This window comes from Dromiciops gliroides, chromosome 1 (assembly GCF_019393635.1).
Source record: "Dromiciops gliroides isolate mDroGli1 chromosome 1, mDroGli1.pri, whole genome shotgun sequence".
Lineage (NCBI taxonomy): Eukaryota > Metazoa > Chordata > Mammalia > Microbiotheria > Microbiotheriidae > Dromiciops > Dromiciops gliroides.
Genome location: NC_057861.1, coordinates 572,283,643 through 572,310,892, shown reverse-complemented (window position 1 = coordinate 572,310,892; position 27,250 = coordinate 572,283,643). Strand labels below are relative to the sequence as shown.

At 38.2% G+C, this 27,250-nt stretch overlaps 2 protein-coding genes across 3 annotated transcripts in view; both read left to right on the top strand.

Moving 5' to 3' along the window:
- Positions 1 to 12,004, top strand: part of C1H9orf85 (chromosome 1 C9orf85 homolog) — a 311,173-nt gene extending 299,169 nt beyond the window's left edge. Inside the window, exon 5 of the transcript XR_006354054.1 lies at positions 11,971 to 12,004. The gene's annotated coding sequence lies outside the window, so the exon portion shown is untranslated. The remainder of the gene's footprint in view (positions 1 to 11,970) is intronic.
- The window catches only part of GDA (guanine deaminase), a 293,146-nt gene that overhangs the window by 238,968 nt on the left and 26,928 nt on the right, over positions 1 to 27,250 (top strand). For both annotated transcript variants that reach the window (XM_043975108.1, XM_043975107.1), the window contains exons 3-8: positions 11,971 to 12,142; positions 14,902 to 14,989; positions 19,896 to 20,001; positions 23,931 to 23,958; positions 24,870 to 24,977; positions 27,109 to 27,216. In XM_043975108.1, coding sequence (XP_043831043.1) covers positions 11,971 to 12,142; positions 14,902 to 14,989; positions 19,896 to 20,001; positions 23,931 to 23,958; positions 24,870 to 24,977; positions 27,109 to 27,216 — 610 coding nt within the window. The remainder of the gene's footprint in view (positions 1 to 11,970; positions 12,143 to 14,901; positions 14,990 to 19,895; positions 20,002 to 23,930; positions 23,959 to 24,869; positions 24,978 to 27,108; positions 27,217 to 27,250) is intronic.

The following is a 27,250-nucleotide window of genomic DNA, read 5'->3' as shown; positions in this document are numbered from 1 at the left end:
TGGAAGCTTAATAAATGTAATGCTGAATTGCCAGTCACAGGACCCAAGTTCAAATCCCAGTGTGCATCAGCAAAGAGGATGGTGTCAATTCATCTTCTTTGATATTTCTGACATGGAACTGTTTGACAGTGCCGAGGCTGCTAGTGACAAGGACTTTCTTGTCCAGAGTTTCAGTATCTGCGTTTGCTGAGGAAGCCAGGAGCCATATAGAACACTTGCAGAAACAGCTGCTGGGTCAAACCCGCACACCTGCTGCTTCCCTGCACAATGACTGCAGGGCCTGGGTCCAGCAGCCCTGCTGCACCAAAGCTTCTTTCCCAGCAGTCACCAGCAGCCTCCTAATGCTTGAATTCAGTCACTTGTTCTCAGTCCTTGTACAGAAGTTGATACTGTTAAGCAGCAGCCTATTTATTGAAAATCTTCTCTCCCTTAGGCTTTAGGAGACTACCTTGTCATATTAAATTTCTTCATTTTCTGACTGCTCCTTTTCCTTCTTCATTGGCTCTTCCACTGAAATCTGATTGGGGAGTCAAAAATCACATGTGTCAGTCTTGAGTCTATCTCATTGCCTGACTACTTTCCTGAGCTCAGCGTCTACATTTCCAGCTGCCTATTTCAGATGTCACACCATGTCTTATACTTCACTATTCATCTCTTTGCACTCCCTAAGTCATCTTCACTACATTGTTTCAATGATCATTCTTCCAATCACTTAGGTTTTTAAAAGTTTTGTCTTTGACTCCCCTCCCTCCCCCCCAATTACCTTCTTCTTTGGCCAGTACAATAAAATTCTAAAGATTCTTCTTGATCAGGTTGAAGGCCTTTTCTAATTTGTGGAACAGAGTGAAAATGAGATGTAGAAAAGTCCTTTCTTTCCAAGAGATATTTTCTAAATATCTCAAGTATCTGTCCTTTCCATTCATTTCCTACTGAGTTAACATCCTACTTCAGGCCCATATCTATTCATATCCAGGTTTATGTAACATTTACAGTGGATCTTCCAACTTTTAGACTCTCCTTTCTTCAATTTATCCTGCACAATCCTGCCAGATTAATCTTTCTGAAACATCATTCCCATCATATTGTACTCCTGTTCAAAAACTTTCAAAGGCTTTCCATTATCAGCACAATAAAGACTGGCATTAAAGACCCTGGATATTAAGAACCTATTACTTTTCATCTTTATTCAGAGGAATGCAAATAAGTGGCCTTTCAGGCATATCCAGAAAAATGCAAGTATTTATGATTCTTAGCACTGTTCTTGGTACCATTTATTACTTCCTTTTTGAGACATTTGTAGATAAACACAGTCTTTGTATCTACTTTTTTTCATTGAATTATCATAAACTCTCATATTTCTGTCATTCACAGCAGGGTGTGTTTTAAAGGAAAATCACTGTGCTAGGGTTTCACAACTGTCAACCCCCATATTTCCCTTTTCTTCAAGTAGTACATATTTGAATTGATAAATATTTTTCAGTCTTTTTTCTTTTGTTAAGGTACAAGCTCAAGTAACATGTTATTTCATTAGAATGTCTGGGAACGGGGCAGCTAGATGGCGCAGTGGATAGAGCACCGGCCCTGGAGTCAGGAGTACCGGAGTTCAAATCCGGCCTCAGACACTTAACACTTACTAGCTGTGACCCTGGGCAAGTCACTTAACCCCAGTGGCCTCACTTAAAAAAAAAAAAAAAGAATGTCTGGGAACATGGACTGACTGCATGCTCACATTTAAGCAGATCTGTTTGGAAAAGTTTAGGGTTAGTATTAGATAAAAGTGAATTGCCATGATGATGTGGAAAAGCTTTCTGTGTCTGCATTAAAGCTGTCAAGTCAAATTCAAGCCAAGAAATCATTAAATTGCTTTGTGTATTCCACAAAAGTCCTATTCCAGTGCCTCATGGTAGTACAGAGGAGACTTCGAATTACCCATGGTGATGCCTGTAGATCACAAGCTCTGGCAGGTTCTACTATGTGCTAGGAAGGCTTTGGGCACAGGACTAGTAACAGATTTTATCTGCTTTTTAGGGATCAGCCTGGATTAAGGATAGAAAGGTTCATAACAAGTAGACAAACCTCTTGATTTTTTTTCAGCTATGGAAACCCATGAAACAAGGAAAAATACAAAATGGCCCTCAGTCACAGTCATGGTGGCAGACTGGCTGAGAGGGGAACAGAAGGTACTAAATAGCGTCACTTTTTAGACAAGTTATAAACATGAACTTTACTGTTTGTACTCTAAATGTGGGATCCTTGGATAATGACCAACAAGTCATCTGACTGTTAGAGGAACTGAATCATAGAATTATTGACATTCTCACTAAAAGAATGACAGTGACAGTGACTGGACCTGTGATTTCATGGATATTATTAATGTAACTGCTTTCCAATGTCTTCCAGATTCCAGAGTCTGCTCTCTAATCCATTCTGGACACTCCTTCCAGATTAATATTTCAGGTCTCAATTGAAGAAATTTATTCTACCAATGCAAGTTGGCACTTTCTCAGAAACTTACAGTCTCAGACTGTAGGCCCAGAACACTGACAAGTAATTTCCCCAGGGACACACAGCTTGTATGGGTCAGAGGTGAAAATGAACCCATTTCTTTTTTTTTTTTATGTTTCTTGTTTGTTTGGTTGTTTTTTTTTAGTGAGGCAATTGGGGTTAAGTGACTTGCCCAGGGTCACACAGCTAGTAAGTGTTAAGTGTCTGAGGCTGGATTTGAACTCAGGTACTCCTGACTCCAGGGCCGGTGCTCTATCCACTGCGCCACCTAGCTGCCCCAACCCATTTCTTCCTGACTCCATATCTGACCCCATATCAGAAACCAAAAGACATAAAGAGGTTTTTATCAAATGAAAGGATGAGTCACAAGTTTTGCTTAGAGAGACAAATAAATGAGTTATTAGAGTTGGTTCTATTGTGCGTCCAAAGGCAAAAAGGAACATCATTTCATAGAATACTTAATGATCTTGCATGTAAGTGTTTATGATGAGAATAAACAAAAAGATCAATATAAAGAGAATCATAGCCTATGTAATCTTCTAAATATAACTTAAGTATGTTATTACGTAATCAGTTATAGAAAATGAAGAAATAAATTTTAAAAGTAAGACCCTCCAAATAAAGTCAACATATGCCTTGATACTTCTTCACTTCAATGCAAATATAGACATCGTGTTGATGGATGAAAGAGATACTGGAAAATATGGTGGAAAACCAAGAAATGTAAGACCAAAGACTTGTAGACTTCAAAGAAGTCTACTTACATAGACTTATATATCATGAATATTTTCTTCAAGAAAAAAGGCAAAACCTTAGGGCATCCATATAAATTTACAAAAATAAAACTGACCAATTCTTAATGGATAGGAAGTAACTGGTTAAAAATATAGGCACATTTTCTGAATTATCTGTCTCCAAGTCATACCACCAACATATTAAAGTTGAACACTATTTTTTTTTAAGTAAGGCAATTGGGGTTAAGTGACTTGCCCAGGGTCACACAGCTAGTAAGTGTCAAGTGTCTGAGGCCGGATTTGAACTCAGGTACTCCTGAATCCAGGGCTGGTGCTCTATCCACTGCACCATCTAGCTGCCCCCAAATGATGAATACTTTTTTTTTTTCAGTAAGGCACTTACTAAATGAGATTACTAAAATGAGATGTGGCATACAATCAAAATAATTCAAACCTGGCCTATTTAAACAAGCTGTTGATGATGAAAAAACATGGGAAATGGTGAAGGAAAAGACATCCATGTGGAATATTACCGTTTTCTACATAAATTCAACTAAAGTAAAGCAGTGGGTACAACAAGAATATCAAGAAAACCTAGAGATCATCTCAGTCAACAAACTTCATCTCATTGCCAAGAAGATAGATGTGGCAGCAAAGTGTAACACCAACTTAGAGTATAAACTAATTTTAAAAATTTTACAAAGACGAATGGTGGAAAATCATGAAAAGCATCACCTCACAATATAGCAAGAAATAGTGAAGGGGAAAGATTGATGTAAGGCCCGGTTAAGCCAGATCCTCTTGAAAGCATTAAGGTCACAAGATTGAAAAGACAAAAAATTAAAAAGATGTGCCACTATTTCTATAACAAACCCTAAAAGGGTTCTTCACTGACAGTAGAGCTACAACACCACATTTGGACTCTGTCATTATGGCTCCTGATACGCAGTGTGGAAAAGTGGAACTCACAATAAAGAATACAAAGATCATAAGAGCAGCTGGATGAGACCATGCTTATAGATCTCTTCTGGAAACAACATAAGCGGGGTGGGGTGGAGTTGGGGTGGCACTTAGGGAAGCATTTCTCAACTTTTCGGAAAAAAGGGAAGATAGGAAAAGATTTAAAAATCATAACCTTTTTTTTTAAAAAAGGGATTGAGGGGCAACTAGGTGGCACAGTAGATAAAGCACAGTGGATAAAGCCCTGGATTCAGAAGGACCTAAAGCCTCAGATACTTGACACTGGGCAAGTCACTTAACCCTCATTGCCCCACCCAAAAAGAAAAAAAAGGGATTGAGATCAGAAAGTAAGCAAGAACTATTGACTCATAAGCTTACTTTCTGATCTTTATAAAATTTTTGAGAGAATTTACATATAAATAGAGGTTTTCCTTGATGAAAGTATGAGAAAAATAGAGAAAGATTTTCTCAACAGTATTTTGTCACAGAACACATCTTTATAGTCACATAATTGACTGAAAGGACACTCTGTACATGAACCCAGTATGGTTACTAGTTGATTATTCAGTAGGACAAAATGCTCCCTTAAAGCTTATAATTGGTACACCAATAATTTTAATTTTGATGATCCTCTGACTATGAATATTAGAAAAGGGAGACATATTCAACCCAAATGGAAGTTTTGCTGTAGATTGTGAAAATCTCCAAATACTTTCATTTACAGATGATGTGATAATTTCACCAATCCCTAGAACACTGCAGAGCCTCCTGAATGAAATCCACAATTACTCCAAAAAAGAGTTTATTTAAACACTCTTCTTGGTGTTTTTTTCCCACTGGAAAAACCAAATAAAGAACACCTATGCCTAAATGATTCTATGCATTGATCGGCATCCCTTAGAGCTATGCCTTTAGGATGGACACTAGAGAGAGACTATGAACTGGGCCTAAAATTTAATAGAAGAATGAGTTGGACTACAATCAGAGGATTATAAAATGCTTGAAATGACTCCAACCTTCTCCTTAAAAGAAAAATCTCACCTTTTTAATATCAGTTTTCTTCTTATAATGCCATTTGGCTTTAGAATCACAAAACCATAACTCATATTGTGAGGGCCAAAATTTGATATACAGAGCATTATTTGGGTGACTCACCTTATTTGGGGTCCCAGAAATATGAGGGACCTTTTAGGTTCACCCTCCCCTCTGAACTGCCCTTTTTAGATATTTCTCCCAGGCCATTAAGAAAGGAGCCTCTAAGCTTTAGTTCACAAAAGGATCAGATTGTATTACTTGGGAATTAATTAAACAACAAAGGTGAAACTAATAAAAATCAATGATAAGGAAATAGGAAAATAGAAATACAGAATTAAGCTAGTTCAAAGGAATTTAGGGTTTTCTGTAATTAACTCACCAACCCCCAGGGACAGTCTGCAGTTGCTCGCCAGAACAGTGGTTGCCTGAGACAGAGCATGAACAAGGGCCAAGAAGGAAAATGGCCTGAGTTCCGGAAGATGCCTAGCATTCTGGAAGCAGCCTTCCTTCCTTCAGGGAGCGTTCAATCTCTCCTCCCTCAAAAGGGGAGGTCCTTCAAAAGCTGCCTTTCTGAGCTCAGTAGCATATGTAACCTCAGTGTGGGCCAGGTGTGGCCCCTCCCAAGTGAGTTAGCTAAAAAGGGGAATATTAATCTTTACCACAAATAATTTTTACCACAATATGCTCTCACTGATGTGTTTACTTTTTTCTAGTCAACTAGGGGGCATAGTTAGTTCAGACATTTATAATGAAATAGTATGGTAAGAAAAGTCCCAATAGAATCTAGGCACATTGGGCAGCTAGATGGCACAGTGGATAGAACACCGGCCCTGGAGTCAGGAGTACCTGAGTTCAAATCCGGCCTCAGACACTTAACACTTACTAGCTGTGTGACCCTGGGCAAGTCACTTAACCCCAATTGCCTCACTAAAAAAAAAAAAAGAATCTAGGCACATTATATCATAAATATACATGCCATCCGTGGGGGAGAGTGGGCATGATAGGAATCATGTAACAGTGGTATCAATGATGAATTACACGTACAAAATTATTCAAAAGTATCATCAAAAAGATGATCTAAGAAGGCAGTGAGGCAGTCATGTAACAGAAGGGAACAATAAAAGACTCATTGGGTAGACCCTTTGTGGAGGATTCATGGAGTACATGTTCAAGAGTCATATAAGAAGTGAAGGTGTGTATGGGTTGTAGGGTATACTATTGGCAGGAAAAGCTGCATTGAAGAGGTCATAGATCAGTTGCATGCCCAGCTCTGTGCTAGTTACATTTAGGTGGTTGACTTTGTGAGAAAGTTGACTTTGTGAGAAAATCTTATCAAAAAGGAACCAAGATGGTGGAGGAAAGGCAGAACCTCCCCTGAGCTCTCCCCAACACCCCTCCAAATACCTTCAAATAATGTCATAGGACAATTCCTGAAGCAACAGAACCCTGAAAAGAATGGGGTGAAATAACTTTCCAGCCAAGGACAGCTTAGACGGTCAGCAGGAAAGGCCCATCACACCAGGGTGAGAGTGGAGCACGGTCCAGTAAAGCCACATCAGCACTGACAGGGCCCTATCAAAACACAAGCAGGTCTTGAGAGCTGCTGCTTCTAAAACTCTTAACCCACAGATGGTATGGGGATCAAACAACTGGTCAGAAGGAGATTACAGGGGCCTCTTTACTAGTTCTGAGGTAGGACTCTGTTGCTTTGCCCATCCTCAGATCTAGGTTGCAGTCCTGGGAGGCAGTCCTAGGGTGGGCAAAGAGCACACTAGAGATTACAGCAGCCTCAGTGAAACAGGACCCTCCTCACAATTCCAGGACAGAGAAGAGTGCTTATGGTCTCTTACAGACCAGAGTACAGAACAGGAGAATAGTAAACACACCTCTCCTTCGATCATACCACCTTGGAAGAATTGAAAACGTACATGTCCCTATAAGTATTTCTGAAAACAGCTGTACAAAACCCCTGAAGAATAGAACAGTGCACCCTCCACCCTGGAAGCAAATCCCTACTTTAATAAAGAGGTAAAAGTTAAAAAGTGGATTGGGAAAATGAGAAAACAACAACAAAAAAATTCTGAGCATAGAAAGTTAGTATGGTGACAAGGAAGATCAAAACACATCCTCAGAAGAAGATAACAAAGTCAAAGCTCCTACATCCAAAGCCTCCAAGAAAAAAACGAATTGGTCTCAGGCCACAGAAGGACTGAAAATAAAGGGAAGTAGAGGCAAAAATGGAAAGAGAAATGAGAATGATACGAGAAAATCATGATAAAGTCAACAGCTTGGTAAAGGAGACACAAAAAATACTGAAGAAAATAACACCTTAAAAACAGACTAGGCCAAATGGTAAAAGAGGCACAAAAAGCCAATGAGGAAAAGAATGCCTTGAAAAACTGAATTGGCCAAATGGAAAAGGAGGTACAAAAGCTTGCTGAAGAAAATAATTCCTTAAAAATTAGGATTGAGCAAATGGAAGCTAATGCCTTTATAAGAAATCAAGAAACAATAAAGCAAAACCAAAAGAATGAAAAAAAAAATAGAAGGCAATGTGAACGATCTCATTGGAAAAACAAATGACCTGAAAATAGATCCTGGAGGAATAATTCTTAAATTATTGGACTACCTGAAAACCATGATCAAAAAAGAGCTTAGACAATCATCTTTCAAGAAATAATCAAAGAAAACTGCCCTGATATAGAACCAGAAGGTAAAATAGAAATTGAAAGAATCCACTGATCACCTCCTGAAAGAGATCCTAAAATGAAAACTCCTAGGAATATTGTAGCCAAATTCTGGAGCTCCCAGGTCAAGGAGAAAATATTGCAAACAGCCAAAAAGAAATAATTCAAGTACCATGGAATCATAGTCAGGATCACACAAGATTTGGCAGATTCTTCATTAAAAGATCAAAGGGCTTGGCATGTAATATTCTGTAAGGCAAAGGAACTGGGAAGACAATCAAGAATCATCTATTCAGGGGCAGCTAGATGGCGCAGTGGATAGAGCACCAGCCCTGGATTCAGGAGGACCTGAGTGCAAATCTGGCCTCAGACACTTAACACTTACTAGCTGTGTGACCCTGGGCAAGTCACTTAACCCCAATTGCCTCACAAAAAAAAAAAAAAAAGAATCATCTATTCAGCAAAACTGGGGGGAAATGGGCATTCAGTGAAAAAGAGGCCTTTCAGGCATTCTTGATAAAAAGACCAGAGGTAAATAGAAAATTTGACTTTGAAATACAAAACTCTAGAGAAGAAAAAAAAAAGGTAAACAGGATAAGGGATTTAAAAAGGTTAAACTATTTCCATTCCTACATGAGAAGATGATACTTGTAAGTCATAAGAACTTTCTCATTATTAGGGCAGTTAGAAGGAGTATATATAGACAGAGGGCACAGTTGAATATAAAACGATGATATCTAAAAAAATAAAGGGGTGAGAGGAATGCACTGGGGAAAAGGGAGAGAGGTAGAATGGGGTAAATTTTCTCACATAAAAGAAGCAAGAAAAAGCTTATACAGTGGAGGGGAAGATAGGGGAACTTTCATCAGAACTCTCAATTGGGTATAGAAATCTATCTTACCCTGAGGAAAAATAGGAGGGGAGAGAGTAGAGTGGGTAACAGAAGGAAGGGCAGATTAGGGGAGGGGTAGTCAGAAGCAAAACACTTTTGAGGAGGGACATAGTAAACAGAAATAGAATAAATGAGGCATAGGATGGAGTTAGCAATAGTAACTGAAAACATTTTAAAGCAAGTTTCTCTGATAAAGTCCTCATTTCTCAAACATATAGAGAACTGAGTCAAATTTATAAAAATAAGAGCCATTCCCTAATTGATAAATAATCAAAGGTACAGTTTTCAGATGAAGTAAGTGAAGCTATCTATAAGAAAAAAGTAAGCAAAGCTGTCTATAAGAAAAAATTACCTAACTCGCTACTGATTGGAGAGATGTAAATCAAAACAATTCTGGGGTACTACCTCATACCTATTAGACTGGCTAATAGAACAGAAGGGGAAAATGACAAATATTGGAGGGGGTGTGGGGAAAATGTACTGTTGGTGGAGTTGTAAATTGATTCGACTGTTCTGTACAACAGTTTGGAACTATGCCCAAAGGGGGGTTATAAAACCATGCATACTCTTTGATCTAGCAATGCCACTATGATGTCTATAATCAAAAAGAGATAAAAAACAAAAAGGAAAATTACATTTATAGCAGCTCTTTTCTGGTGGCAAAGAATTGGAAATTGAGGGGATGCCTATCAGTTGGGGAATGGCTGAACAAATTTGGGTATGTGATTATGATGAAATAATCTTGTGCTATAAGAAATGATGAGGGGCAGCTAGGTGGTGCAGTGGATAGAGCACCGGCCCTGTAATCAGGAGTACCTGAGTTCAAATCCAGCCTCAGACACTTGACACACTAGCTGTGTGACTCTGGGCAAGTCACTTAACCCCAATTGCCTCACCAAAAAAAAAAAAAGAGAAGAAGAAAAAGAAGTGATGAGCAGGATGTTTTCAGAAAAACCTGCAAAGTTTTACATGAGCTGATGCAAAGTACAAAGTAACAACAATATTGTAAAATGATCAGTTGTAAATGACTTAATTATTCTCTGCAGCACAATGATCCAAGATAATTCTGAAGGACTTATGATGAAAAATGCTATTCATTCCCAGAGAAAGAACTGATAGTGTCTGAATACAAATTGAAACATAATTTTAAAATTTTATTTTTCTTGAGTTTCTTTTGTTTGTTTTCTTTCATAGCCTGACTAATATAGAAATGTTTTGCATGACTACACATGTATAACTTATATTGAATTGCTTTATTCTCAAGGGGAGGAAGATAATTTGGAACTCGGTTTTAAAAATGGATATTAAAATTTGTTTTTACATGTAATTGGGGAAAAATAAAATACTGAAATAAAGGGGAAAAAAGAAAAAGAATAAGTCATATGTTTTCAATTCAGTTCAACAAGCAGCTTTGCTAGGAAGATAAAGATGAAAAATTACAATAGCTCAACCCCTAGATACCTTACAGTCTAGTGGAGGGGATGAGTGAAGTACATAAATTACTGTCATAGAAATTGGAAAATGATTAATCATTTTTAGGGAGTGACCCTGAGTAGTTCAAGAAGGAAGAAATCACTTTTACTGGGGATATCATGGAAAGTTTCAAGAAAGAAATTTATCTGGGCTTGTTAAGAAGGGAACACTATCAAAAAAGTAGATATAGAGAGGAGGGGAGAACATTTTTTGTGCATGAGGGACAGCCTACAAAAAGTCCAAGAAGTAGGAGAGGGCAGAATGAGAATAGAGAAGAGTGAACTATAGTAGGGAGGCAGTTTGGTAGAGGAGAAAGAACACTAGCTCTGAAGTTAGAAGCCTTTGGTTCAAATCCTGCTTCTGATATTAATGCCAATGTGATCTTACCCTTACTTTATAATCCTGGTAATGGTAATGGTAACTCCCTACAGAGTTTTGGCCAGGGCTTATGTGAACAGAGAAGTCTCACCCTTTTTAAAAACTTCTAGTGGCGGGGCAGCTAGGTGGCGCAGTGGATAAAGCACCAGCCCTGGATTCAGGAGTACCTGAGTTCAAATCCGGCCTCAGACACTTAACACTTACTAATGTGACCCTGGGCAAGTCACTTAACCCCAATTGCCTTACTGAAAAACACAAACAAACAAACAAAACCTTCTAGTGGCGCCTTATTGCCAGCAGGATAAAGTATAAACATTTCAGGCAACTAGGTGGCAGAGTGGATAGAGTGCTGGGCCTGGAGTCAGGAGGACCTGAGATCAAATCCAGCCTCAGACACTTACTAGCCGTGTGACCCTAAGGAAGTCACCTAACCCAGTTTGCCTCAGTTTCCTCGTGTGTAAAATGAACTGGAAAGGGAATTGGCCAACCACTCCAGTATCTCTGCCAAGAAGACCTCAAATGGGGTCACTGAAGAGTTAGACACAACTGAACAATAATGATCAAGACATTTAAAGCCCTCCACATTCTGGCCCTAACCTGCCTTTACATTCCGACTTCACACTACTCCTCTTCATATAATGTACGTTCCAGATGTACTAGGCTGTTAGCAGGGGTATATTGCATTGAGGAAGTGAACAGAGATCTGGACTTGGAATCTGAAGCCTAACGTGTGAATCCCCAGTCCATCATTTACTATTTAAGTCACTCAATCTTCAGTTTCTTTGTTTATAAAATGGATATTTCCACTGCCTTTCTCATAGGGCTGTATAGGGTTATGGTGAAGATGACTGGATATAAGGTATATAAGCCATTTTGTAAACTTTGAAGTGCTATATACATACATGCTATTACTTCCTTTGCTATTAGCAATCTCACCCTGTCCCTTGAACACCTCCATTCACTTGTACAGGCCATCTCTCATGCTCAGATACATTACCTCTACATCTCTACCTATTGAAATCCAGCCTTTGAGGTAAGGTGCTGCCTCTTCCATGAAGTCGTCCTTGATTCTCCTCCACCCTCACTCCCAAATGAAAATGATCTCTCCTTAAATTTTCTTATACTGTTTTTCTTGGATATCTTCTTTATTCTCTTTACATTCTTTCTTTATAGAGGCCAAAGTGATATAAAAGATTTCACACCTCAGTGATTGTCTGGATCACCAACCAGTGCCCTATACAGAAGTTGAGAAGTATATGGAAAACAAATGTGTAGCTAACCTGTTTTCTCTCATCTTAATTTCCAGTGAATTCTTCATTCCTGGACTTGTTGATACTCACATACACGCGCCACAGTATATGTTTGCTGGAAGTAATGTGGATCTCCCTCTTCTAGACTGGCTAAAACAGTATACATTTCCAACAGAAAACAAGTTCAGCAATAAGGATTTTGCTGAAGAAGTCTATACCCGAGTGGTTGTAAGTATCATATATGCATGCTATAGTCTATCACATTCAGTCAACAGGCATCATCATTTTGGGATGGAAAGGGATCTTACATTTAGTTCAGCCACCCTTATTTTACACATTAGGAAACTGAGACTCAGAGAAGTCAAATGACTTTCTAAGGTAACTCAGCCAATAGGTAGGAAAAGAGGGACTGGAGCAGGTCTGCTGAATTTCTGTCTAATGCTCTTTCTTTTTTCATACTGGCTCCCATGGGCTTCTGTTACTTAAAGTAGGCCTGACAGAAGCACCGCTTTGATTTTCTCCTCTGGATTTTCTGCAGCTCCATAATATTGCTCTGAATGTTCCATGAAAAAGAAAAGGGCAGGATGATGTTCGGGAAGAGCTAGTTGGGTGGTTTTCCTGGAGTGTAGAACATATGAAGGGGAATAATATGAAGAAGGGTAGAGAGGTAGGTTGGAGCCAGATTGTGGAGAGATTTAAGTGCCAACCCAAGGAGCTTCTGTTTTATCTCATAGGTTAGAGGCCCTTCACGTTTTTTGAGAAGGGATAGGCACCGAACTCTGTTAAGATTTTGTTATTGTAGAATTTTTTATTGTATGTTATTTGTATTGAACAAGAAGTTCAGTCATTTTTCAGTTGGGTCCAACTCTCCATGACCCCATTTTGGCTTTTCTTGGCAAAGATACTAGAGTGGTTTGCCATTTACTTTTCCAGCTGATTTTATAGATGAGGAACTGAGGCAACCAGTGTTAAGTGACTTGCTCAGGGTCACACAGTTAGTGTCTGAGGACAGATTGGAACTCAGGAAGATGAGTCTTCCCGACTCCAGGTCCAGCACTCTATTTGCTGTGCCACCAAGCTGCCTTGTGTTAAGATTAGAAAGGAATAAGAGAAGGAAGAGCTTGGAAGAGGTGAAGGGAGGAAGAAGGATATTAGAAAACTTATCTCCCTTATGACAGTGACTCCAGTGATGAAAGAAAAAATTATTTTAAGGTCATTCATTACACAGAGGTTCTTAGATACTGCTGAGACTTTCTGTTGCCTTGAACATTTTAAGCCTTGAAGAGGAGTAAATGCAAGTTCTAATTTTTCATGTACACATGTACGCATACACATCTTAATTATATATTGGGTTTTCATTTAACACACGTTATTTAGGTATATTTTACATGTAGTTGAGACACCATTGAAAAAAAAAACTGAGGAGAAATAAAACCATGACTTGGGGTCTTTTTTATTTCGATGTTTTTTGGAGCAATCATCCTTAAGGTCTTTATGCCCTGGGTTAAGAGGGAAGTTTAACCACCATCCATTTTTTTTATTAAATTATTATTTGTAAGCTGTTGTGCTCCTAGGCAAGTTGTTTAAAAGCCCCTTTTAATCACTTCTGTTTCTTATATGCTTTTTTTTTTTTTTTGCGGGGCAATGGAGGTTAAGTGACTTGCCCAGGGTCACACAGCTAGTAAGTATCAAGTGTCTGAGGCCAGATTTGAACTCAGGTACTCCTGAATCCAGGGCCGGTGCTTTATCCACTGTGCCACCTAGCTTCCCCCTCTTATATGCTTTGTAATTGCATTCTGAATTTCTACCCAGACTTGTTTGTGAAGCTTGAACTCTTTTGGAAGGGACTGATTTAAGCCTGAGAGGTATTAGTGGATCTGGATCTTTTGTCAGCTTATCTCTATAAGACAAAAAAGAAATACTGAAATTAACAAGGGGGTTGAGAGAATTTCATTGTTAGCTAGATAGGTCTTGGCCTAGGAGTGGAGAGAGGACTAATGAATAATTGTTATAGATTTAAATACTTTTATGATTGGAATCATCTGGTCTTACCATTTCAATTTATAGGTGAGGAAACCGAAGCCCACAGTGGTTAAATGACACATAGATTTAGAGCAGGAAGGGACCTCAGATGACCCCCTAGGCTAAGAGCTCTTAACCTGGAACCCAGAGACTACCTGTGGACAGATTTCAGGAGGTCTATGAATTTTAATGAGGAAAATAATAATCATTATTTTCACTGAGCTCTTAGCATTTCCTTCAATTGTTTAAAAACATTATTGTGAGAATAGGTCCAATAGACTTCACCAGGCACAGAAGGCATCCATGACAAACAAAAAATTAAGAACCCCTGATTTCATCAACCTGTTTGTTTTACAGATGAGGAAATAGGCATAGGGAAGTTGAACAACTTGCCCAAGTTCACACACAGGCAGAGGTGGGATTTGAACCCAGGTCCTCTAGAATCTGTGGTCTTCCCTCTCTTCCGTAGTTGCTTCCCCTTTGTCCAAGATCACCTAGCAGGTTAACTTAGTCCAACATCCTTTTCAATATAACTGATCAGTTATGACCAAAGATAATATCCCCTTAGGTAAATCATTTGTTCACTGGATACATTTTGTGTGTCCCATAGAAATGTTAAAATCTAATTTTTCATGCCCAAATTCAGTATAGGTTGGAAATTATTCTCTAGCCCTAAATTTGAGATTCATTGGAAAGATATCTTATAAAATCGGAACTATTTAGCTGTGTAGGTGAAGGAAATAAAATTTGGAAGGAATTAGCACATAATTTCTCTATATTTGATATTTGCAGAATAGATTCATGCTCCTGTTGTCACCCTGGTTAATTCTACATCCCAAGAAGTCAGCTCCAAATAAAAATAATTGAAGATTAAAAGATTAGAATTAAGCTTTCAGACCTTTCTGTCACATGTCTTTTTGGGAGCACAAATGAACATTGTTTTGTTTTTTTAAATCTATTTTTAGAGGAGAACTCTAAAGAATGGTACAACCACAGCATGTTACTTTGGAACGATCCATACTGACTCATCCCTCCGCCTTGCTGATATTACAGGTGAGCAGTTCAGAGTATGAGAAGGTATGCCATGTAGAAGAAGCTGCTAGGTCAGACCAGTTTTGGATGTCTTCACCCAGGCTGGGATTGTGCATGAAAAGAGTACTAGATGTTAATTAGCAAGAACCTCAGCATTATGTTTCTTGTAGTTCATTAAATTAAAGGTTCTTATGTTCTAATAATGACCTATGATATTTTTTTCCTAACATGTAAAAACAATTTTCAACATTCATTTGAAAAAAACTGAGTTCCAAATTCTTACCATCCTTCCCTTCCCTCCCCAAGACAGTAAACAATTTGATATAGATTATACATGTACAGTCCCTGTGATTTTTTTTTTTAACTTCATTTTACATTTGTGGCTTTTTAGTCTAAGGGTTATATGCAGCATTTAATTCAAATTTTCTCAGTTGAAATTTTTTAGAAACATTTTAATTGCCTAAATCAATGTTCCTAGCAGCCCCACCTTTATCAATAAATATTCTCTCTCTCTCTCTTTTTTTTTTTAGTGAGGCAATTGGGGTTAAGTGACTTGCCCAGGGTCACACAGCTAGTAAGTGTGTTAAGTGTCTGAGGCCGAATTTGAACTCAGGTCCTCCTGACTCCAGGGCCGGTGCTCTATCCACTGAGCCACCTAGCTGCCCCAATAAATATTTATTGAATATCTGCAAAGATACTGTCTGTGTTACAAAGATACTGGGTTGAAATATCCTTCCCCTAAGACATCCCTTCCTCTTCCTGGAGATTTTAAAGACTAATTGGGAGGATTCTTCAGAAAAAGACAAGTAACAGCACAAAGTAGTAAAATACTGAATGCTAAAAACATTCAGATCTATTTGACAAACATTTATTAAGCTTCTACTGGGTATAAGGTACTATGCTAGATAATAATCATTACTGATAATTTACTTAGCACTGTAAGATTTGCCAGGGTTTCCATACATTATCTCATTCAATACTCACAGCAATCCTTTGTGGTAGGTGTTTTTCCCAAGAAACTGGAGAAGGGAGGGGTTGAATGATTTCCACAGGGTTATCCAGACAGTAAATGCTAGAGACAAGATTCAAACCTAGATCTTCTTAACTCCAGGTCCTATGCTCCATCTCCTCTCTCAGTACAACAGGCATTCAAATGAGGAAGTTTTCACTCAGGGTGGTGAAGGAAGACTTTGAAGTGAGGATAAGGTTTGAGTTAAGGGGAGAGGTTACCATCCCTTTTCCTTTCTTCAAAGTCTTCCTTCACCACTCTTGGGTGAGCACTTCCTCCTTATTTACTCTAAATCTTTTCATCCATTCCAAGCCCTTCTCAGACACTCTGAGTACTTCGTCCTCTAAACAATCAGTCAGTCAACAAGTCTTAAGTGCTTACTATGTGCCAGGTACTGTGCTAAGCACTGGGAATAAAAAGAAAACGCAAAAATAATCTTTGTCTAGAAGTTCTCGTTCTAATGAAGGGGTAGTATGTGCATAAGAAGGGATAAACAAGAAAATATGGAATAAATTGGAGGGTAGGGTTAGAGGAAGGCACTAGCTGCTGAGAGAGCCAGGAAAGGCCTCCTGCAGGTAGTGAGTGGGTTTTGAGCTGTCTTAAAGGAAGCCATGGTATTCTGAAAGGTAGAAATGAAGAAGGAGTGCACAGGGGGCAGTCAATGCAAAGGATCAAAAGATCATAAGTTTAAAGTGGAAAGGGGCCTTAGAGGCTATCCCCTTCATTTTACAGATGAGGAAACAGATGATTACCCAGGATCTCACAGAAAGTGACAGAGTTGGGATTTGAGCCTTTTGACTCCAACTTTTCTATCGTACCATAGAACCAAAGCATAGAGAGGGTATTATGTGTGAAGAGTGCCAAGAAGATTGACATGGTTAGACCAAAGAGTGTGTGGATATAAAAAGTCCACAAAGATAGTGTGACACAGGTTTGTGGCTCATTCTTCCAATTCACCCTGGAAATAGTAGGTCAGGTACCTAGTGAGCAGCTGCTACTCATTCATGAGCTCTCACTAAGTGTGCTCTTCAACATCATCCGACCAATTAACGTCTCCTTAGTATCAATTAACCAACAACATTAATTAGATTTTACAAAAATACATTTAATGAGAAGGCATAGCAACAATCAAAACACAATTACCCTCCCCCCCCCCAAAAAAAAAGCACCTGGGAGATATCCTTTCCCTTCTACCCCTCGATCAGTGCCTGGTGAGAGTAAGCTCATACTTGAAGTAGAAAAGAAATTCAAACATCTTAATATTATGAAAATAGCTTTCCTTTCTCAGACCCCCTAAAAGGGGCAATAACCTCTGGTGGCCCTAGCCGTCTTACAACTTGGAGGAACTAAGCTATGAAGAGTTTTAAATGCCAGAGGAGTTTATGAATTCTTTTTTTGGACCTGGTAAATTTGAGATACCTATAAGACATCCAGTTCAGAATGTCCAGTGAGTAACTGGTGATGCAAAATAGGAGCTAGGAAAGAAGACTAGGTCTAGATAGATAGGTCTGGATGTTATCTACTTAGAGATATTAGTTGAACCCGTGAGAGTTGATAAACTCATCGAGTGAAAGTATGAAGAGAAGGTTCTCCCTTCAGCCCAGGACAAAGGCTTGGGGAGCAACCATGGTAAGTGGGCTTGCTGTGGATGAAGATCCAGCAAAGGGGACTGGGAAGGAATGGTCAGACAGATGAGGGAGATCCAAGAAAGAGAATTGTCATGAAAACCCAGAGAATTATCCAGAAGGAAAGGATGATCAACTGTATCAATGCTGTAGAAAGATCAAGAAAGATGAGAATTGAGAAAAGGCCAATAGATCTGGCTGTTGAAAAATCATTGGCATACCTGTAGCAATTATGATATGTAATTGTTTTATTTTTGTCTTTGTATTCCCAGTAGGCTGCATGTTGAATGTAATGGATAGAGCCCCAAATTTGTTGTCAATAAAATCTGGGTTCAAAATCTGCTTCAAATGCTTAGTAGCAGTATGAACCTAGGCCAGTCACTAAAAGACTCCTATCCCTAGTTTCCTTATCTGGAATAATAATATAGTGTGTCTCCAAGGTCTTATAAGTCTTATAAGTCCCTAAGTTATTAAAAGCTTAAAATTTCTCTTAAGATTTTTGGGACACTCGGGGCAACTAGGTGGCGCAGTGGATAGAGCACCGGCCCTGGAGTCAGGAGTACCTGAGTTCAAATCCGGCCTCAGACACTTAACACTTTACTAGCTGTGTGAACCTGGGCAAGTCACTTCACCCCAATTGCCTCACTAAAAAAAACAAACAAACAAAAAAAGATTTTTGGGACACTCTTTATATGACACCAGGTTGGAATTCCAGGTGGGGGGAATGTTGTGGATAAAGGTACATGGTATGTACAAAATGCCACCTTGAGCAGAGTTATGGGTATTAGTATCATTGGGAGAGAAGTGAGAATGAATATTGAATGAATATCGGAGAGGTGAGGTAAGGTAGATGATACAGAATGTCAGGCTAAGGAATTTGGACCTTATTTATACTGGGGATCCAGTAAAGAGTTTTGAGCAGAGGAGTAGTATTTTAAGAAGTATAAACCATCAGCAGCTTATAAAAAGGGTGAGAGACTAAAGGTAGAAAGAGATCCATGACTCCCTATTGTCTCTAGGATAAAATCCGAAATCCTCAAACTAGCATTTAAAGACCATTACAGTCTGGCTTCCATGTCCCTTCACTGTCTTATTTCACATTATTTCTCTTCCAACACTCACTGTTCTTTCAAACTGCCCTGCTAAATCTTCCATATACAAGAGAGCCCATCTCTCACTCCTTTGCCTTTGTATAAGTTGGTCCCCTGTGTGTGTCTAAAAGATACTCACTTTGTAGAATTTCTGGTTTCCTTCAAAGCAGTTTCCGTGTAGTATTCCCATAAGAAGAGGTTTTCATGGATCACTTCTTTTAGGAATATTTTCTTGATCCTTCTTCCCTTTTCCCCTCCTCTCTCAGATGTTAGCCCTTTGTCTTTCCTTCAGTGATTTTATTTGCAGAATCTAGAATCTAGTACCTAGAATCTAGAAAATGGATTTTAAAAAACTTACTCATATACCCTTGATGTATCCCTTCTGCCCACCCCAAAGTAGAATGTAAGGTCCTTGAAGGAAAGGACTATTTCAGTTTTGTCTTTGTATCCACAACAGCAAACATTGTATGTTGTACATAGTAAGCATTTAATGTTTCTTGAACTGAACTGACTCCAGTATAATAACTCATTTTATAGAGTACCTGAATATTTACAAAATAATTTTCTCACAACACCCCATAAAATATGCCTCTGTTTGAAATTAAAATTCCATTGAAATCACAAATACAGCCTGAGTTATTTAACAATCTCCTCTTTAGTCCTATCCTTGGGACTGAATCTGTTATTGATAATTGACTAGAAACTCACATGAAAAGAAAAAGATTAAAAAAAGAAGTGAGAGAAAAATGTGATATTAAATTGAAAGGAAAGAAAAGAGGAAATAGAAGTTCCACGGTGGGAAATGATGGGGTATGATCAATGTTCCTCTTAGATTCTACCTTTCAGGGTCATAAGGCTGCTTATTACTTCTGGACAACTTAATTGGGACTTTAAAAATAGCTTAATTTGTTTAATATTATATAGTTCACATGGCACTTTTAAATGCATTATCTAATTTCTGCCTTTAGAGCCGCCCTGTGGCATATGTAGTTCAGCCATCATCTCTATTTTACAAAAGAGGAAACTGAGGCTCTTAGTGCTTAAATAACTCACTTGAGATCACACAACAGTAAGTGGTAAACTCTAACTCATGCCTTTTGACTCCCAAACCTCAGATTGTTGAAGTAGTTAAGATTTGGGCTGAATAATTATTTACAAACAGAAAACCTGAATTGACTTTTTACTTTGTTCACACTTCGCAGATAAATTTGGCCAACGAGCATTTGTGGGCAAAGTTTGCATGGATATGAATGGTGCTTTTCCAGAGTACAAGGAAACCACTGAGGAGTCAGTTAAAGAGACAGAAAGGTAAAATGCTGGTGGTGTTTTGAGAGAAGGAACCTGTCAGTATCAATCTTATCCATCCATCTGTTATATGCACATGCATATATACACATATATATTATTGTGTATATGTGTGTATATTTACATACATACATACATGTATATGTATATATGTGTGTATAGAGAGGAAAAAGTTTAATTTTTCACAGCCTCAGACACCTACTGGCTATGTGACCCTGGGCAAATCACATAACCTCTGTTTGCCTTAATCCATTGGAAAAGGAAACCGCTCCAGTATCTTTGCCAAGAAAACCCCATGAACATACAGTATTCTTAGGGACCTAAGAGGATTGTCACTCAGCAATCTGGCTTCTTGAAGTCAGTATTGGATAATAGCAGTAAAGACTCAATTAAGAGTGAAGCAAGTAGCCTATTTATTCCAGCCAGCAGGGGGCAGATTGAAGATGGTTGACAGTCCTTCCTGAACCTGACATAAGAGTTTCTCATGTGTACATTTTTTGGACAGCATTCATAAGCTAGACATTATTCAAAGTGATATCGTGTGAAACAAAGAAAAGGAAGTTAGCTATTCATAAAACACAGGTGGCTGTATAAAAAGAATCATATGCTTGTTGGAGAAAAATGCATATTCTTAGCTACATGAGATAGATAAAGGAGTTATTTTCTGAATATAGTTGGTATCAGTAAATCAAAGAAAGCTGCCAGTGAGGCCAGAATCCTGTACCTTCAGCAGCTAAGTCTTTCAGTACTGATAAGAAGCAAGAATGAAATAGTGAAGGACACAAGCCCTGCATCTCTGTCCTTCGGCTCACTTAGATAAAGTCACTTAACTGAAGTCAGTATGCCTTGAAACAGGGCTGTTTCTAAGGAGGAGTTTGGGATGGGGGAGGTCTTTGTATTACACAAACATATCAGAGAAATTCATGGTGCAATACCAATGGATTCTGGTAAAGGATATTAAGGCAAAGGAGGCAATGGCTTGCTCATTGAAAGCTGCCAACTCCAGGAAACTTGCTGAAGCCAGTCTCTGGGGTTCCTCTAGAGAGCGGAGTAATTTTGTCTGCTTCTCCCACAGCATGCACAGATATACTTTATATATGCATATATGGATAATAGGCACAATAGTGGCTCAGACCCTATTTAACTTAATGTCGTGGGGAAGGAGTCTTTTAAAACTGATCACCTTGTATGGGTTTTATAAATGCACTTTCCCATCAAGATCTTTGTGGGTGGATCATTCAGTATATTAGGGATCCCTCCCAACTTTGTGCCTGCTTTGTGCATTTGTTAAGCATTCCTTTTAGAGATATACTAAAATGGTTGGCAGCCTGGATTTTAGAAATACTTGAAATCTATAAAAAAACAAACTACAAGTGATACTGCCACACTTTACAACAGACTTTGCATATTGGATTGCATAACAGTCCGCTCAACATTTCCTTAATTACAGTGCCCATAGTAAAGAAAGTAATAGGTATACCATGATTTCATTGTCATAGGAATCTCCTGGGTGAAGAAATTCCCTTTGCCTACTTCAGGTCATCATCTTTTCTACAACTTGTACTCTTAGATTGCTTGGGGCATTGAGAAATTAGTGACTTGTCCAGGATTACACTGCCAGTATGTGTCAGAGGCAGGTCTTAAACCAAGGATGTTGTTGTTGTTGTTGTTGTTTTCAACTTCCAAGGCCAGCACCCAACCTTCTACATAAGGGCTGCCTCCCAAAAGAGCTGTCACTAAAACACATTGATGATTGGACAAGGGTATCATTTTGTTGTATTCAGCACCCAAAAGATGCTGAATACTTAAATCTCCCTCTAGGGCTAAGCCTAAAAATATTGGCATGTTTTTCTCAAAATACATAGAAGTAGCAACTTACTTCAAGAATTAACTGATGTTCTAGGAGTAAAAAATTTCCCAGTCCTTACCCCAAATAATTCTTTCTCCAGTTATAAGCAGGTAAAGCTGAGGATGGACAGTTTCTACATGCCTATAGAAAAGAGGAACATTGTGGAAGACATTCTTATTGCAATAATGATGATGATGATTATGCTAATAAGACATAGCATTTATATGGCACTTTAAGGTTTGCAAAGTTCTTTACAAATATTTTTATCCTCATAGCAATCCTAAGAGGTAGGTACTATTATTTTCTTCCTTTTATAATTGAGGAAACCAAGGTAGACAGGTCACAGAGCAAGTAAGTATCTGAGGCCCCATTTGAACTCAGGTCTTTCTGACTCCAGATCCAGCACTCTATATCACTGTGTCACCTCGATGCCTCACTGCCTTCTTGAGTTGTTATAATTAAAAAAATTTCACTCTCTAATGAACTTTTCTGGACTTAAGATTGATCATGGGATGACAAGGCCTATGCTTAATAGGACATTTCAGAGCTTATGTGCTCTTGGAATAACCCTTGCAACTTGATGACCACCATACTATGATTTGGCATGTGTAGGGTTTTTTCCAGCTATTCTGCATGTGAATTTCCCACATGGGTTGTGACCCAAGGTCCTGCTATTGTTTAATACATTAGCATGAAATTCCATGATTACAATACATATATCATTCTTGAGTTGAGTAAATACATCGTATAATTTTGTATACATTTTATCTTATCTGCCTACAAGCTATATCTTGCCCCTTCCTCCACCCCCACGTAAGCTTGAAGGCAAGAGGTTTTTTATTTTCATATCCCAAATACCCTAGCTTTGCACTTAGTAAAAGCTTATGGAATTGAATAGAAGTGAATTAAATGTTGTGCAGTGTATAAGGCATGTTTGGATATAGAGTTATTTCCATTGTTTTCAGTTGTGTCTGACTCTTTGTGACCTCATTTGGGATTCTCTTGGCAAAGATACTGGAATGGTTTGCCATTTCCTTCTCTAGCTTATTTTACAGATGAGGAAACTGAGGCAACTTTTCCAGGGTCACACAGTCAGTAAGTGTCTGAAACTAGATTTGAACTCAGGAAGATGAGTCTTCCTGACTCCAGGACGGGCATTCTATCCACTGAACCACCTAGTGGCCCTTTGGAGGTATATATGAAAGTAGGAGCCACAGCTAGTGGCTTTAAGTTTATATGTTTCTTTTTAAGGCAGAACCAAATAACATCTAAGAAACTAAGAATATACTATACTACTTATTTTTTTAAAAAGTTTATGTTTTCAGTTTACATTGCCAACATCATTTACTTTTTTTTGATGAGGCAGTTGGGGTTAAGTGACTTGCCCAGGGTCATACAGCTAGGAAGTGTTAAGTGTCTGAGGCCGGAGTTGAACTCAGGTCCTCCTGAATCCAGGGCTAGTGCTCTATCCACTGCGCCACCTAGCTGCCCCATATTTACTTTGTAGTCTTCAGCTAAACCTTTCACCAGCCCCTTCACTACACACCTCACCACCCTACATCATTTTCTGCTTCCTCCCTTTACCAGTCTTCTTTACTCTGACTGCCTGCTCCAACTTAGTCTGAAGAAATTCACTAGGAAATCAACTAGCAGCTGTCCACTTGCTATGAATTGAAAATAGAAAGCCCTCTGACTTCTGAGTTTGAACACATGACTAAATTTCTACTATCATATATGTGGAGCATCACGTCTTACAACATTCCAAAAATAAAGTTTTAAAATACTAGAATGGATTTAGTCCTTTGGAAACACTCATGAGCATCCCAAAGGAAGAAGAGCTTTTCTATGGATGTTAGAATATATAATTATGTTTTCACTTGATTTTACTCAGCATGCTTTTGGTTCCAAATGAAAAAGTATAGTAATTACCACTTGTCTTTCTTTAATTATCAGTGATAAAATTTGTGTGAGGTTAGAGGGGTTTTTGCATAAAAATTGGCATGTGGACCCATTACCATTTTAAAAGAAGGCTTACTTGTGAATTTTTGTATTTCCTAATTTGCTGTTTGTTGTTTTGCCTTAGGTTTGTTGATGAAATGCTAAAAAAGGAAGTAAGTAATGCCATAAAATAGCATACTTATGATTATGTCTCTGATAATAAAGCTAAGCACTTTTCTTTAAATTATAGTCAAATTCCAAGATTATGCAACATTGTCCTGGTTTAGTAAATTCTTTGGGTATAACAATTTTTTAAACTCTTAATATTTATTTATTTATTTAAAGTTTTGAGTTCCAAATTCTATCCCTCTCTCATTCCCTCCCTCCCTACCCTCCTCCCTCTCCAAGGTTGCAAACAATCAGTATAAGTTATCCATGCGCATTTATGTAAAACATTACCACATTAGTAATTTTACACAAAAAGACTCAAGTCAAAAAAGAAAGAGAAGTGCAAAATAGCATGCTTCAGTCTGTGTTCAATCAATATCAGCTCTTTCTCAGGAGGTGCATAGTATGCTTCATCATTAGTCCTTTGGGATTGTCTTGGATCATCGTATTACTGAGAGTAGTTAAGTCATTCACAATTGGTCATAGAGCTATGACGCTGTCACTGCACAGCGTTCTCTTGATTCTGCTCACTTCACTATACATCAGTTCATATGAGTCTTTCCAGGTATAATTTATTCTTAATGAATCATGTTTAGGTAGAAAACTAGAAATTGGTTAAATCAATGGTTTCACCCCAGAATATATTTGCCAGCCTTAATTTTTTTTTTGGGGGGGGGTCACTGAGTTTAGGTATCTTAGTGCCTTATAGTTAATTCAGTAATATCCACATCTAGCCCTGTGTTATAAACACGTTTTGAAAACAAGGTTTGTAATTAAAAACTACAGAAAAAAAAAAACAAGAATCTATGTGACTCTAAAGTCAGCCCTCTTTCATTTTGTAGTAGTAAGTTTGGGTTTGTTTTCTTGGGTCACGTCCTCATTTTTTTCATATCAAATGTCTTTTGCCTGTTTCCAGTATACTAGGGTGAAGCCCATAGTGACACCACGTTTCTCTCTTTCCTGCTCTGAGACTTTGATGCATAAACTTGGTGACATAGCAAAGGACCACAAATTGCATATTCAGGTAGGTATTTATGTTCTCACCTCTAACAACGGCTGCTTGCTACCTCTGGACTGCACTTTCTTGAATTAGTCCTTGATTCTTTCAGAGCCTCATGGAATCCTACTGGTTTAGAGCTAAAAGTCTATTGATGGGGCAGCTAGGTGGCGCAGTGGATAGAGCACCGGCCCTGGAGTCAGGAGTACCTGAGTTCAAATCCGGCCTCAGACACTTGACACTTACTAGCTGTGTGACCCTGGGCAAGTCACTTAACCCCCATTGCCTGCAAAAAAAAAAAAAAGTCTATTGATTCAACTCCCTTGTGTCATAGGTGAGGAAACTGAGGTATTAAGGTATCACTGTGTCATAAATCTTAAAGCACTGCATAAATGTGAATTCACATTTCCTTTTCCTGCTGGTCTTTTCTTGGAATTGTTGATCTGTTAGGTGGGTTATTAGCCTGAAATATACACCCACCATATTCTTATAAACAAAGACATTTTCATAATCCACTAATGAAGCAGATCATAAGAAAGTCTCTTTGGAAAATTTAGATTGTTATTTTACTTCTTTCTTAGCTGTATTTTATATGACACTTTTCTAGCACACTCAGTCTTCTTTTAGGGGAAAACTCACTGCTATTTGAAAAGCTACCTTACAAAAATGCATTTAAAAATTCTTTTGTTCTGTCTTATTTTAATGACAGCAACAACAACAACAACAACAATCCATCATCCTACATCTCACTTTATCATTCACTTGCTGCAATTTTGAGATAAAACACAGTTTACAGCTATGGTAAAATTGGGATCCTTCCCCCCTCCCAAAATTTTAAGCCTTAATTACACACTGTACTAAAATTTCTCCACTTAAGAGTAATTCAATGATACTACAAGAAAAGACAGGTAAGACAAAAGCAGTGTAAGGATTCTTGACCACTTTTATGGTGGTATTTTCTTTTAAAGTTTGGCCTATTAACTTTGGCTGCTGTTTATACCGTTTTCCTTTTTTATGAACTGTGTTACCTGAGTCATCTCTAACACCCTACACAATTCTATCCAGTTGATAAATTTCAAATCTCAAATCGTTGCTACATCTATGCCTAAAGAAAGAAGGCTAACAAATATGAAGAGTGATTAGTGTTAATCTGTCAAAATACAAACAACTAGTTTTGGTTCTCTTTCTCTTTCCTCTTTCCATATCCTTCTGCCCCCTGTTCTTTGTAATCGCCTAAAAGAGAGGGTCCTGTACAATGCTCACATTGATGAAAATGCAATTAATTGATTCATTCACTCGTTACTTCATTGATATAACTATGCAGACAATAAATACTGCTGATAAGGGAGATGACACAACACCATTCTTGAAATTAAGCTGCTCACTGGGTTATTAGGCCATAACACACACACCCCCACCAGTTGCCCTGGGATTATTTTTATTTTAGTCTAGAGCAATCTCTTTCCTAACAAATGTGTAAGGCCTGGTTTACATTGTTTTGTGGCCTAGTGAAAGGCAGACATAGAGAGTTGTTTGGGTTGAAGGTAGAGAGCTTATGGCAAATGAGTGAGGCCTCCTTTTCCCAGAAAAGACTAAATAAAAGGCCCTATGGTCCATAGAACTTTAGCATATTAGAATTAGAAAAGACCTTAAAGTCACCATTTCACAAATAAGGAAAGTAAGAACTAGAAAGGTAAAGGAACTTGGCCTAAGGTCACACAATATATTCAGTGAAGGACTGAGAGTAGAAGCCAGATCTCTGGACTCCTAGTTCAGTGCCTGGTTCAACTAAATAACGTCACCTGTATTCTCTGATGTCTGCTGAACTTTTTTAGTAGCACAGAGTCTATTCACCTCTAATGAGACAATTTACCAGAAAAAGATGGCTTCTTTATCTTCAGGGAGAACTTTTTACTCATTCTGATGAGTTTCTGAATTTCAGAATTTTTGATTGGAGTCCAATTTTGAACAGATTTTAATTTGCTTTCATTAATTATTTATCATTGATTGTGAAAGGCCAACATTTCAATCACCTAACTTCACAGAAAACCTTTTTGTATATTTAAGGTCAAACCATCCCTACCATTATTATACAGAAAGTTTAATTTTGTAAACTATGTTTTAAAAAACTCTGAATGTACCATCTTATTTCTTGTAGAGTCACATAAGTGAGAATCCTGATGAAGTTGAAGCTGTGAAAAATCTATTTCCTAATTATAAGAATTACACAGATGTATATGACAAAAACAACCTCCTGACAGACAAGGTAATGGAAAAGACTGGCTTCTGTGGCATTGGAC